At 41.2% G+C, this 14,782-nt stretch overlaps 1 protein-coding gene across 1 annotated transcript in view; it reads right to left on the minus strand.

The window, feature by feature from the left end:
• GALNT4 (polypeptide N-acetylgalactosaminyltransferase 4) overlaps positions 1 to 14,782 on the minus strand; it is a 59,066-nt gene that overhangs the window by 26,707 nt on the left and 17,577 nt on the right. Inside the window, exons 3-5 of the mRNA XM_063451890.1 lie at positions 12,001 to 12,170; positions 8,366 to 8,555; positions 143 to 328 (exon numbers count right to left, since the gene is read on the minus strand). Coding sequence (XP_063307960.1) covers positions 143 to 328; positions 8,366 to 8,555; positions 12,001 to 12,170 — 546 coding nt within the window. The remainder of the gene's footprint in view (positions 1 to 142; positions 329 to 8,365; positions 8,556 to 12,000; positions 12,171 to 14,782) is intronic.

Here is a 14,782-nt window from a genome sequence, read left to right on the forward strand (position 1 = left end):
CTTACAGATTTATTAAAGAATAATTTTAATTATTTTAAAAAAATAAAAGTAAAATAATCAAAAGTTGGTCTTGTCCCTGTTGTCAAATTCTTGGACTAGGTCTTTGCTGAAGATTGGCCAAACTGATAGTTAAGAGCATTACCTGATTGGGTCTATCCTGGATTTCCGTCTTTGGCGCTCCTGCTCGGGGACTGCATGCCACTGGAAGGTCAGACGCCAGTCAAATCCTCCAATCATTGGCTCTCCTGTCTGCATATAAAACTCAAACGTGTTCCAATCAATGGTATCAATCACCGGGCAGACAATTGCAGTTTCATTTTCCGCAATCCTACATTTGGAAAGTGCAATAAAACAAGAAAATGTTGATCACCCAACATATAACACTTCCATTATGAACTACTTTTACCATCCCATAAAATATCTTGCCACACCTCTAATTACCTTGATAAAATATTTGACCTCTCTTTTATTACATATTACCAGAATGAAAGTGTGCAATGTCTAGCATAAGGTGGAATAAAAAAAAAATAAATAAAAACACACACAAAACAAATGCCCATTTAAGCAAATTAAAGCGGCACTGTCATGCCGAACTTACCTTTTCCCAACCCCTTCTCTTCTCTCCCTCTCTCAGGATCTGTTAAATGTTTCTTCCTATCTGATCTAGTTTTCTTTAAAACATAAGACAAAGTAGGGACTACTTTCTCTTATGTATTTTTCCTACGCCTGACCAGTTCTGACCTACTTCCTGTGGGTCAGAGAAATTTTCCCACAATACTCACCCTTTCCCCTGTGATCTCGCGATGCTTCCTCTCAGTATTCCCAAACGTCCTGTCACATAGACAGGGTGCCGGCGAAACTACCGAATTTCGCCCCAACAGAATGAGAACAGCTTTTTCGTTCATGTTAGGATGCAATTCTGTACTTTCTGTTCGGATTGGAATTTCATTGAATGAATGAAATGCCGATCCTAATTGTGCCGCCTCTGCATCTTGCAGCTGGTTAATAAATAGCTTCCTGATACCGTGGGAATTGGGGAGCTATCTACTGAAAGGCTGAAAGACCAAGATTGGTATTTCAGCCAAATTTACAAATACTAAGTAAAGATTACTTCGTAATAGTAAATCAGGGATATTAAAAGCGGTGGGTGGGGGCCCTAATAGGGGGGAACTTATTGTCACCCCTGGCCCCCGCCCATGAAAGGCGGGTGGGGGCCCTAAGTAATCAAAGAAGGGGGGGACCTATTGTCTCCTCCCCCACCCCCCGGCCCACACCCATGAGCGGTGGGGTGGGGGCTAAATATAAAAAATAACCCCCCCCCCCCACAAGTGACTAGAGGTCCCCAAGCCCCTAGTCACCCCCCTCCCCAATACAGTTGAACCCTATTTTAAGTGGGAGTCAATAGGTCCCCCCCCTATTTGTTTCAATACTTATCTGCATCAGCACATATCTCCAATATAAGCTATGGAAACTGGTTTGTAACTCAATAAACAGGTCATATATTTACAAGCACTGGTCTCCTTCAACACATTAAAGGGACGCTATAGGCACCCAGACCACTTCAGTGAGCTGAAGTGGTCTGGGTGCTGTGTCCCTATTGCACTTTGTGTTGCAATGTAAAACAATGAAATGAAACAGACCTTTTGTCAGACCTTTTGTCCTCACATACCCTGCAACTTTAGCTTAATGAAGCAGTTTTGGTGTATAGATCATGCCCCTGCAGTCTCACTGCTTAATTTTCTGCATTTTTTTAGAAAAGCATTGGCTTAGTTGAGATCATAAAGATTCATGATCTCAGCCATGGACCAGCTATGGCGAAACTTTCACTGCATGGGGAAAAAAAGGGGAGTAAAAAGTACTTTCCCCATACGATTGGAGGTGGGCAGGTACCTAAACAGACACACTCACTGACAGACACACAGAGAAAGAGACAGGCAGACATACACAGAGGACAGACACACACACACACACACAGACAGACAAACACACATTTTCTCAAACTTACAAATTAACATTTTTCTTTTAATTTATGTCCACCCACCCTCCCTACCTTTGGTAGAGCTGTGGATCTTTTCCTAAGATTCAGTGGGACTTGTCCGATCATCTTCCTGCAGTTCTGTTCACCGGTGCACTCTCTGTTGTGACAACATATTCTGGCTCTCTGCATTACTAAACAGTGCGAGTGAGCATAGTAGAACTGCAGGAAGATTACTGCTCCCTCGCTCACCGCTTCCCACGCAACCCCAGGCTGGCAGCCGGCTACCATGCAACCCCGTGTGGGCAGCCGCCTTTGCTAAAGGGCTGTCAGGAAAAAATCTCAGGAACCATGACAAAATTTCTAGTCGCCATGGTGCCTGGGATTCGTTGAGCCCTGGCTTAAACCCAAAGTACTGGATTTAATGCCGGTTAGCTCTGCCTCTCTCCTTTCACTTTTAATAGAGCCTTGAAACAAGAAGCTTAGGACAGTGGAACAGAAGACTGGCTGTGTCAGGTGACACTAAACAAATCATTTGCACCCCATTTAAAAAATGGCTTGAAAAATTTGAGAAAGTGCATATTTTTCTCAAGCCATTTTGTGAATGGGGACCTACTGATTGGGGACCTACTGATGCTCCAAGTCAATCAGTAGCGTACCCTTTTACAGCTTCCGGATTCAAGCCTTGACAAAAGCGGAAGTAGAGAGGCAGATCTAAGAGGGCTGGATGCAACACTTTCGGGTTAAGTCATTCATTAGCAGTCTAATTCCTAATGGTAAGTCGGCGCCAGGAACCTCTTAGCACCATAACTGATTAAATTGTTATGGTGCCTAGAGGGTCCCTTTAAACCTTTGTCTAATCTCACTGAATGAATGTATCTTACATTCTGTTGTAAGCCACTCTGTTTACACCTTTCTTAACTAAACACTCTCATCATCATACTCTCATAGTTCCATATAGCTTGGTTGCTTCATCTAAGTGCTGCTTCTAAGTGTGTGGTTGGAGATATTCTGGAGAGTTTTACAGAAGCCTCAACTGCCTAAGATTTTGCTAAGAGTTTTATTTTCTACTGTTACAGGTAAGATTCATCTGTAGGAAAAGGTTGCTGATTGTACAAGGTTTGATTTCCTGTTGGTAATTTGGTAATGCATTTGATTTGATTAGCTAAATACTTGCTATTGATTGCTGGTTAATTAGCTATTGTTTGCAAATAAGCATAGGCCTACCCAGGTGTCATTAGCTTGGCTAATATAGCTTGGTTGCTTCATCTAAGTGCTGCTTTCGAGATATTCTGGAGAGTGCTGCTTCTAAGTGTGTGGTTGGAGATATTCTGGAGAGTGCTGCTTCTAAGTGTGTGGTTGGAGATATTCTGGAGATAAACTGGAGGTAATCTGAGGTATTCAGGAGGTCAACAATTTAAGATTTGTTTGATTTAAATTATTTACCTAATTGAAATGGCAGACTTAGTTCAGTGTAATGGTTATTATGCATTTGTTTCACGTTCCACTTTTTGGAGATTTGGATGCTGTCTAATCTGTAGACTGTTCTCTATATTGCGGCAGGAGATTGTATTTTTGAAATCTGAGATTTGTAAATTATCTGGTAAACAAACTCGGGCTGGAACTGCTGCAAAGCTACTGCCGCAGAGACGTACTAGAAATGGCAGATGGATTACTGTAGGATCTGGTAGACTTAGAGTTGTGGATAAAAGGTATATTGCACAGTATGTTTGCTTTACATAATTCATTTTCTGCACTTTCAGAGTGTAATGGTGTTGTGAAGACATTCTCAGGCACCAGGTGTAGTGGTGTTATGGAGACAGGCACTGAGGGTAGTGTTGTTGTGGAGACATGCTCAGGCACTGAGGGTAGTGGTGTTGTAGAGACAGGCTCAGGCACTGAGAGTAGTGGTGTTGTGGAGACAGGCTCAGGCACTGAGAGTAGTGGTGTTGTGGAGACAGGCTCAGGCACTGAGAGTAGTGGTGTTGTGGAGACAGGCTCAGGCACTGAGAGTAGTGGTGTTGTGGAGACAGGCTCAGGCACTGAGAGTAGTGGTGTTGTGGAGACAGGCTCAGGCACTGAGGGTAGTGGTGTTGTGGAGACAGGCTCAGGCACTGAGGGTAGTGGTGTTGTGGAGACAGGCTCAGGCACTGAGGGTAGTGTTGTTGTTGAGACAAGCTCAGGCACCAAGTGTAGTGGTGTTGTGGAGACAGGCTTGGAGACTATGGTGAGGCCTAATAGAAAGCAGTTGTTGTTGGGGGGATTCCATCATAAGAGGTGTAGAGATGAAAAATGGTGGTCTTGTGAGATGTCTTGCCGGAGCTACTGCTCAAAGAGACAGGAGACGTATCTGTAATATTGTTAAGCGAGCAAAGCAGGAAGGGGAATTGGATGTACTTGTCCATCTAGGGACAAATGACTTGCCTTGCAATTAGGTTTCAGAGGTTAAGGAAGTTTTTAGTGTTTTTGCCAGTGATATACGGCAGGTTGCTTCCACACGGTCATTCTCTGAAGTTCTGCCTGTGCATAACACTCAGAACGACAGGCGGATGCGTATTAGGGACTTTAACTTGTGGCTTGGTGAATGGTGTCGGGAGCAAGGATTTGGCTTTATTTCTCATGGTAGCTCTGTTTGGAATGGAAATAAAGTGTACAAAAAAGATGGTTTGCATCTTTCTCAAAAGGGAACAAATGTTCTCAGTGAGCAGTTCAGAGGTTTTGCTAGGATGTATTTAAACTAGGGGGAGGAGGGGGGTCAAAAGGGTGATACAACATCAATCCAATTGCCCCCCAAAACAAGGACAGAAGGTGCCTGTAGCAAGTGTGTTAAAAAATGATAAGCGTAGAGTCATGTCTACAAATGCTCGCAGTTTAGGGAATAAGATCCATGAACTTGTTGCAATAATGGCAACTGATAATGTAGATTTAGTCGCTGTTACTGGGACATGGTATAATGAGAAAAATGACTGGGACATAGCAATACCAGGGTACTCTTTATATAGAAAAGATAGAGAAGGCAAGAAAGGGAGAGGTGTGGCCCTGTATGTGAAAGATAGCATAAAATCTAGCCTAATGAAAGTTAGTGAGGCGAACATAGAGTCCGTTTGGGTTATGTTAGAATTTGGTAATCAAACAGTAACTCGTTTAGGTGTGATTTATAGGCCCCCAGGACAAATAGAAGAGTTAGATAATCTACTAGTTAAAGGAAATAGCTCAAATGACAATAAGGGGGGAAGTTATCATAATGGGTGACTTTAATCTTCCTGATGTGAGTTGGAAAACCAAAAGCTGCTTGTGCCAGGAGCACACATATTCTAAACTCCCTACTGGGATTGTCTCTAAAACAAGTTGCTGAGGAGCCAACTCGTAAAGAGGCCATACTAGATTTAGTGTTAACAAATGGAGATTTGGCATCAGATATTACTGTAGGTGAAAGTTTAGGATCCAGTGATCATCAGTCAGTGTGGTTTACTATAAGAACAGTGACTGAGTCAAACCACACAAAAACAAAAGTTTTAGACTTTCCAAAAACAAACTTTTCTAAAATTAGAATAGGTGTAAATGAGTCATTATCAGACTGGATTAATTTAAACAGAGTCCAAGAGAAATGGGATTATTTAAAAGTTGCACTGCTGAAGGCAACAGAAAATTGCATTAAGCTTGTTAGTAAAAGCAAACAATTCAAGAAACCACTGTGGTACACCACAGATGTGGCCAAAATAGTAAAAAACTAAAAGTTAGCATTTAGTAATTATAAAAAAAACAGAGTGAGGAAGACAGAATGATCTATAAGTTAAGGCAGAAAGAGGCTAAGCAAGTTATAAGAGCTTCCAAATCACACACAGAAGAGAAAATAGCACAGTCAGTAAAAAAAAGGTGATAAAACTTTTTTTTAGATACATAAATGAGAAAAGGAAAGTAAAACAAGGATTAGTTAGATGAAAAACAAAAGAAGGAAGGTATGTAGAAGAGGATAAAGGTCTAGCTGACTGCCTCAATTCATATTTTTGGTCAGTATTTACAAATGAAAATTAAGGAAAGGGACCTCTTACAGAGGAAGAGGTTCTATTTCAACTGTCAAAAGTAAAGACAAATAAGTCAATGGAACCTGATGGAATACACCCAAAGTTATTAAAAGAGCTTAGTGGTGTACTAGCAAAACCATTAACAGATTTATTTAACCAATCATTGTTAACAGGAGTAGTCCCAGAAGATTGGAAGTTACCGAATGTTGTGCCCATTCACAAGAAAGGTAGTAGGGAGGAGTCGGGCAACTATAGGCCAGTAAGCCTTACTTCAGTAGTGGGGAAAGTAATGGAAACCATGTTAAAGGATAGGATTGTTGAACATCTAAAAACACATGATTTTTAGATCAGATTCCAAGATCAGAGACAACATGGGTTTACTTCAGGGAGATCATGCCAAACTAATCTTATAGATTTTTTTGATTGGGTAACTAAAATAATAGATCAGGGTGGTGCAGTAGACATTGCTTACCTAGATTTCAGTAAGGCTTTTGATACTGTTGCACATAGAAGGCTTATCAATAAACTGCAATCTTTGAGTTTGGATTCCAATATTATTGAATGGGTAAGGCAGTGGCTGAGTGACAGGCAACAGAGGGTTGTAGTCAATGGAGTATATTCGAAGCTTGGGCTTGTCACCAGGGGGGTACCTCAGGGATCTGTAATTGGACCCATTCTCTTTAACCCCTTAAGGACACATGACATGTGTGACATGTCATGATTCCCTTTTATTCCAGAAGTTTGGTCCTTAAGGGGTTAAAGGACCACTCTAGGCACCCAGACCACTTCAGCTTAATGAAGTCGTCTGGGTGCCAGGTCCAGCTAGGGTTAAATAATTGTTTTATAAACATAGCAGTTTCAGAGAAACTGCTATGTTTATCAATTAGTTAAGCCTTCCCCTTTTTCCTCTAGTGGCTGTCTCACTGACAGCCGCTAGAGGCGCTTGCGTGATTCTCACTGTGAAAATCACAGTGAGAGCACGCAAGCGTCCATAGGAAAGCATTATGAATGCTTTCCTGTGTGACCGGCTGAATGCGCGCGCAGCTCTTGCCGCGCGCAGCTCTTGCCGCGCGTGTGCATTCAGCCGACGGGGAGGAGAAGAGGCGGATCGGAGGAGGAGAGCAGGAGGAGAGCTCTCCGCCCAGCGCTGGAAAAAGGTAAGATCTAACCCCTTTCCAGAGCCGGGCGGGAGGGGGTCCCTGAGGGTGGGGGCACCCTCAGGGCACTCTAGTGCCAGGAAAACGAGTATGCTTTCCTGGCACTAGAGTGGTCCTTTAATATTTTTATTAGTGATATTGCAGAAGGTCTTGATGGTAAGGTATGTCTTTTTGCTGATGATACTAAGATATGTAACGGGGTTGATGTTCCAGGAGGGATAAGCCAAACGGCAAAAACCCAAGGGCAGAGTACAGAATATTTGATAGAGTACATCTGAGGAAAGGGATTTAGGGGTGATTATTTCTGATGACTTAAAGGTAGGCAGACAATGTAATAGAGCAGCAGGAAATTCTAGCAGAATGCTTGGTTGTATAGGGAGAGGTATTAGCAGTAGAAAGAGGGAAGTGCTCAATGCCATTGTACAGAACACTGGTGAGACCTCACTTGGAGTATTGTACGCAGTACTGGAGACTGTATCTTCAGAAGGATATTGATACTTTAGAGAGAGTTCAGAGAAGGGCTACTAAACTGGTTCATGGATTGCAGGATAAAACTTACCAGGTAAGGTTAAAGATTCCTAACATGTATAGCTTGGAGGAAAGACGAGACAGGGGGGGATATGATAGAAACATTTAAATACATAAAGGGAATCAACGCAGTTAAGGAGGAGACCATATTTAAAAGAAGAAAAACTACCACAACAAGAGGACAAAGTCTTAAATTAGAGGGGCAAAGGTTTAAAAATAATATCAGGAAGTATTACTTTACTGAGAGGGTAGTGGATGCATGGAATAGCCTTCCAGCTGAAGTGGTAGAGGTTAACACAGTGAAGGAGTTTAAGCATGCGAGGGATAGGCATAAGGCTATCATAACTTTAAGATAAGGCTAGGGACTAATGAAAGTATTCAGGCAATTGGGCAGATTAGATGGGCCGAATGGTTCTTATCTGCCATCACATTCTATGTTTCCAGGTAGCTATAACCTTTGTTTTTATTCCACAGGATGCCAAACCATTAAATCAGTTATAATCTTTTCCCTTAGTCTAGCATGACAGGACATGTTTTATGCCTATGTCTCTTGCAATTGAAGTAAGCAATTCCTAAACTGGAGAACTAAGCAAATAAAACAAAACAAAACAAAATTAAATATCAGAAAATAACTTTTTTGTACCATTGTAATTTTTCTTTTGATACAGTCTATAACATACCTCTCCAGAAGTGGTTCTAGCCAACCAGTGACACATTCACAGTGGCAGTCCAGAAATGTGAGCACATCACCTATGGCATAAGTAGCACCGATCAACCGTGCACGCACTAATCCTTCACGTTTGTTCGTCCTTATTAATCGGACTCGTTCCAAGGAGCTGATATATGTTTCAAGTTGAGTCTTCAAATACACTAGAAATAAATTTGCACAAGGATATAAAATGAATTCATTCATGCATAATGTCTACACATACTTGGCATAACTGAATGAATACATACATATATGGATGAAACATCTTACTACTGGCAAAGTTAATTACTGTATTAGCAATATGGCCTGCAGGTGCCTAGGTACCACCACTCTTTCAAACAGAACTAAGAGACAGTGTCAACAGCTTACTATTACCTCATCTACAACAATGGGCTGTTGTGGTGTGGTGCTTAGGCAGGCAAATGAAACACAAACATTACATGCAACAGAGTTACATTGAACATCAAACCCACTGCACTTTGAACATTTTAAAATTGCTCATAGCATGCATATTCGCTTAAAGGGATACTATAAGTGCTAGGAATACAAAGCTGTATTCCTGGCACTATAGCTCCCTCTTCCTACCCTCTCCCTCGCCGATGTGAATAATACTTTACCCGAGCGCTGATGTCTATCGGCGATGGGTCACGGCTCCGCCTTCTCCAACATCCCACAAAGAGCGGTTGCTAATGTGCATGCGCAGCAAAAGTTGCACGTGCATTAGGCCTCCCCATGGGAATAGGGAATAATCTGACGCTGGATGTCCTCATGCAGAGTGTGAGGACGTCAAGCATCAGTTACCGGACCAAAGGTCCATTAGTATTCAAGAAGCACTCGGAGTGGCTGTCTGGGAGACAGTCACTGGAGTCAGACTTAGTACTGCAATGTAAACTCTGCAGTTTCTGTGGAACTGTAATGTTTAACATTGCAGCACTAAGTACCATAGGGAAATTGCACCACACCATGACCACTTCAATGAGCTGAAGTAGTCTGGGTGCCTATAATGTCCCTTTAAATACAACTCAATGTTTGAGGGGGGAGGGGGGGGAACAGAAATACATGCAGAAATCTAGACATTTATGAAGTGCTTGTTGAGCGGCATTTGTTGGGGATAGTTCAATAATTGTTCATCAAATTTTTCTTTAGTTATTTGGTCCCTGATCAGGGCTGAGTAGGGGTAATATGGACAGGGAATAAAAATGATGAGCATTCTGGAGTTTAGCTTCTTAAAATCACAGGAGAATAAATGGTGTTAATGTAATCCATTCTAAAGGTTCAAAGTGTTTTCCCATATAGAGGACTTGAGAAATGACTCAATTGGTGGCAGAACAACAGTGTCAGCTGAAGTTCCAGTTGCTCTACTAGAATAAAACATATCCCTGACAAGCACTTAGCAAGTTTCCATTGATATAATCATTTAAAGAAACCATGAATAATAAAGCATGCTATATTGCACACCCCTCTAATTCTTTCCAAGTGACCGGATGATTCATAGTATTGGGGTTATGCAAGTTGTCACAGTCAGACACTGACACGTCTTGGTAAAGGCAGTAACTTAAAGCTGTTGCAATAAAAGTAATTCAGTTGAGCCTGGGGTTATGCCATAAACCACTGCCAAGAATACTTAGATAAGCAAGGTATGAGGAAGCCTGCTAGCTGAGGTGGGAATTTGCAGAAGTTGTATAAATTGTTGGACAGGAAATGAACGAGGTATTGCTGCCTCCTCTGATGTTAGTCACTAGAGTGACAGGCATACACTTGAAATACACCTGCAGAGTATTTGTAAATCACTGCAATTAGAATCTACCATGTTCATGGTGAAAGGGACAAGGAACCTCCTTGCACCATAACCTATGCAACCAGCGTATGTTATTATTGTGCTTGGAGAGCCCCATATAATATTATAAAATGAATATGAAACAGTGCAGGCTAGAAACAGAAACAAGTTTTTCTTAAAATATATAATAATTGTTTTGTTTTTCGTGAAAGCACCTGCAAAACGGTGAGTGGAAACAATGGATGTTGATGGTATGCCCTGAAAATGTATTTGTGCATTTAACTCTGTAGTAATTATGATGCCAGGAGCATCCTGGTGCTATTCCTTGGTAAGGTGGCAAACCCGTAAGTACGCCACTCACCTGTGTGCTGTGCCTCCAAGAAAGGCAGCTGTGCCATCTGTAGAAACAGGATGCCAATACTGGTGTTCATTCATTGAGTGACAGCCCATGACAAAGTGTCATTGCAGTATATATCTACAGAATTAGCATGAGATCTCTTGAACCGGCTAGCTAATTAAACCTGTCTGAGGTGAAGTTAGACCTCCAGCAGGAACATTAACCCCTTAAGGACACATGACATGTGTGACATGTCATGATTCCCTTTTATTCCAGAAGTTTGGTCCTTAAGGGGTTAAAGGGACACTATAGTCACCAGAACAACTACAGCTTAATGTAGTTGTTCTGGTAAATGCAATCATTGGCTCAAGCATTTTAATGCAAACACAGTCTTTTCAGAGAAAAGGCAGTGTATACATTGCCCCTAGGGACACCTCCAAATGGCCACTCCTCAGATGTCCACTGGAGATGCTTCCTGGCTCAGTGCTTCACAGTAGGCAGCTCTGCTGTTCAGCGTCTCCACGCTCTGCATTTGATGCAATGCATCTCTATGATTGGCCAAAACTGTGTCTTGCACCACCCCCTTGCTGATTTTAGCTAATCCAATGCTTTCTCAAGATTGGCTAGAAATCGGCAATTCTGATGATGTCACTCACCAAGGGGATGGGGCCAGTGCCGGCAGACCCGTGGAGAGCTGAAAGTAAGGTGAGTTTTATCCCATTCTGAGGGGGGCAAGCCACCTAAATGGTGGGTTTTCACTATAGGGTCAGGAATACATGTTTGTGTTCTGACCCTATAGTGTTTCTTTAAATATATCTATATGTGCAGTGTTTCATACAGACACTCTGTATAAACAGAGTCCTTGCACCATGACAATTTCAAAACACTTTAGGAGTCAAGGTGCTTGAAATAACTCTAATTTTCCCCTCCTGAGAACTGTCAAACAAATTTTGTGTTAGGTGTTGTCCTGCCTTACAAAGAGATGTGTAAATCAAAGAGCTTATAGGGAGTGCTTCAAATATGGACTTCAGCAGATCTGGGCCAAGCCATGAGCTTGATGTAGGAACTATACCGGGTCATAATATATGTCCCTCTTATCCCTAATGTCATTAGTAGTACAAAATCATATGGTTACCAAACAGAATATATGCATTTCCAGTGTTCGCAATCTCTTTATAATGCATGTAAAGTCTGTTTATCCTAAATAATGCAGTGGGAAATGCACCAACCTTGATAGTTGCACATAGGACAACCACTGTCTAGTTGTACCCGCAGGCCTTCCAGTAGTCCATAACTTGCCACTAGAACTCTGGGGTGAACCTTGGTGCACACGTTCAATTAGAGGGTGCTACCACCAAGAAAAAGGTTAACTACAAATTAGATGTGCCCAGCTTTTGAGGTAACATTAAAAGTATGAAATGTATTAAAATGAATCAGACAATGCACATTCCAGAAAATATATTTTTACCAATTATCAATAAATGTAAAGTACCTTTATCACTGAAGTCATCAACTAATATAATTTCTTTCAAAAGTACCGAAGGAGACATTTCTAAAACACTATGAATTGTTCTGAGCAACGTTGACATGGCTTCATTGTAGAATGCAATGATGACTGATGTCGTAGGAAGCTTCCTGTAGTTGAATGTCTGAGATTTGCATCTGTAAATTAGTACAGAAAAAAAAATAGTTAGTGCGTTCCCATTACTTTACAATCACTAAACCTGCATTTAAAGCAGAACCCATACACAAGTGCTAAACCAGTAGCAAACTATTTGGAACACTGCCTTAACCCCTCATAAGAGAACAGAAAGGACCAGGCACTGAAAGACAAGGGAGTAATATGGAGACAGTTTAAGTCAGAGTGTCTCCATAGGTCTATTTTGCAGGGGGGCAGAGGGAGGGGACAATACAGCTAAAGCTAGTCCTCTTAAACGTCCTCCCTATACGTAGATCACACTGCTTCAAGGCAGTCCCCTTAAATCTAGCCTCAAAAGATTCTTACTATCAGCATTTCATTGGTCTAAAAAGGGTTCCTCCTAACAAGATTAAAAATCAGCGTCAGCTCAGTGCAATATTGCGCCTTTATCGAGCGCTGTGACTTTTCTCTAACGGTTTCCAGTTAATAGTTTGGCTTGAAAAAATAGAAGTTATATCCACGTTAATGTGTATTTTTTACTGAGCATGTTACAACGGAGTGTGAGTCAGATCTTGTATATATGTGGTTTAACCATCAAAGTGCACTGTGTGTAGCTAGAAAAATGTAGAAACCATGACTCTAAAGACACTTGTTATACCACTCCAGGGGGAAGGATAAAAAAAAAAAAAAAAACATAGTCTGTCCTCATAGGCTTGTTTCCCATGCTCCTTCTATCAAAAAGGTACATGAAGCATGATAAACAAGACAGCAGAAAAGGAGAGTGCTAGAAAACATGCAAATATTGTAGAAGTGTTGGGATAAACCAGGTATAACCATACAGAAATATGTAATTTGCCAATGACTCGATTTGTATTGTGCTATTGTAGCATGTAATAATAGTACTCGAAGCCCAGCTACGCAGGGTTAAAGGTTAGCCTTTAATCTACAATGTATTTGCTGTGGATTTGCATAGTCTCTTCCTGCATTCACACTTGTGACTGGAAGTAGGCCATATTCCGTTAAGCATACTGCTACAGGATTCCTATTAATTTTAGTTATGTCACTGCACTGCACAGATGTGTATGGTTTCCCAAATGGAACATTTGAGTGCTTGGCAGGCAGACAGCATGCTGGGATAATAGAGACTTTGTATGAAGCTGCCATTTCACACAGGTAAAACAGGAAAACCTCCTTCACATTTATGTTATAAAATATATATATTTTTTCCTTTTATTCTTTATTTAGTTGTGCTCAGTTAACAAACAGATCTACACATCAGAACAGTGTGGCAGTCGAGATATTAGCACAATTTTTGGTATATAGACAAAAGGTAACACGATAATGCATGTCAGTAAACTGTATCAGGCTAAGCTTTAAGTACTGAAAAATACATCTTAAGAATTATAAGTGGTGTATACATGCCAGATTAATTTGCTTGAGCCAAGACTACTAACTCAAATGAAAACAAAAGGCAATGACTCGTAGCTGATAAAGCCAACGGGCCTGGCAATGCTGCCAGATCACTGTACCACAGTAGTTGTGCATATAAAGTAGAAAGAGTAAAGAAAACCAAAAATGATCATTTATCAATGGCATGGGTGATAGCAACTATATACTAAGCATAGAGAGCTAGTATGTGGTTTCAGCTTATGTCAGGTAAAGGCCCTGTGGGGCAAGAGGCCAGAGGACAGAGTCAGCCAAGTCCTCAAAGTGGCAGGGTTGATGTGCAGCACTCCCCACCAGTTCTGGGCTTGTACATGGGCCGGCGTTCCATCTCCATCGAACCGCATGTTCCAGAAGACCATGACTGCCATATTCCTTGGTTGGTCGGAGAGCCGAGGTGATGGTCGCCGCTTGGTGCGGGTACACTTCTGTCCGAGCGGTCGGTGTGTGGGAATATCACATGTTTTTAACAAACAGCAGCCACTTCACGTATATTTCATATCACAGAGACAACAATTTGTACACACTTACAGTTTAATACTGCAACATTCTAAAAACATTTTTAAAATTAAGAAAAGGAAAATAATATTTATTAGAAAGTTCTACAGAAGTGAATAGGTCTCCCTTTTCAAGAGGGACAGTTCCAATTTTAGGCCCAAATCCACCTGTCCCTCTTTTCTATGAGTTCCATATTGTTGGTGTGCCTGATGTGTATAACAGAGCTCTACAGTAATAATACTCACAGTAATGTGTCTTAAAACTACAATTAATGTGTTTAGAAATAAGTCTTTGTAAAAAGGATAAACTGTTCCTGTTCTAAATTACATTTTATTTCCATAAATTGTTATTAGCAAATCAACTAAAGTTTCTCAAAGCCACACCTTCACTCACACCCCTATAATTAAAGTCTCTTATTGTCTATTTGAAATGTTGGGAGATATGGGTAAATCCTTTTACTAATGTAAAAACATTTTTCTATTCAAGCATCCTCAAACTTTGCTTCTATCTAAACTGTGTCTTGACAAAAAAAAAAAAAAGGTTTGTCTCCTGAACCTCCCAGTTTTCTGCTGCCATTGGTTTATGACAGAATGTAGGGTCAGCACATATGCCAATGGCCCCAGACTGTAGAACTCAAGAACTCCTCAAGATGAGATAAATGTAGATCTCCAGAGCTCACAATATAGACAGCATA

The sequence above is a fragment of the Pelobates fuscus genome, chromosome 4, assembly GCF_036172605.1.
Source record: "Pelobates fuscus isolate aPelFus1 chromosome 4, aPelFus1.pri, whole genome shotgun sequence".
Lineage (NCBI taxonomy): Eukaryota > Metazoa > Chordata > Amphibia > Anura > Pelobatidae > Pelobates > Pelobates fuscus.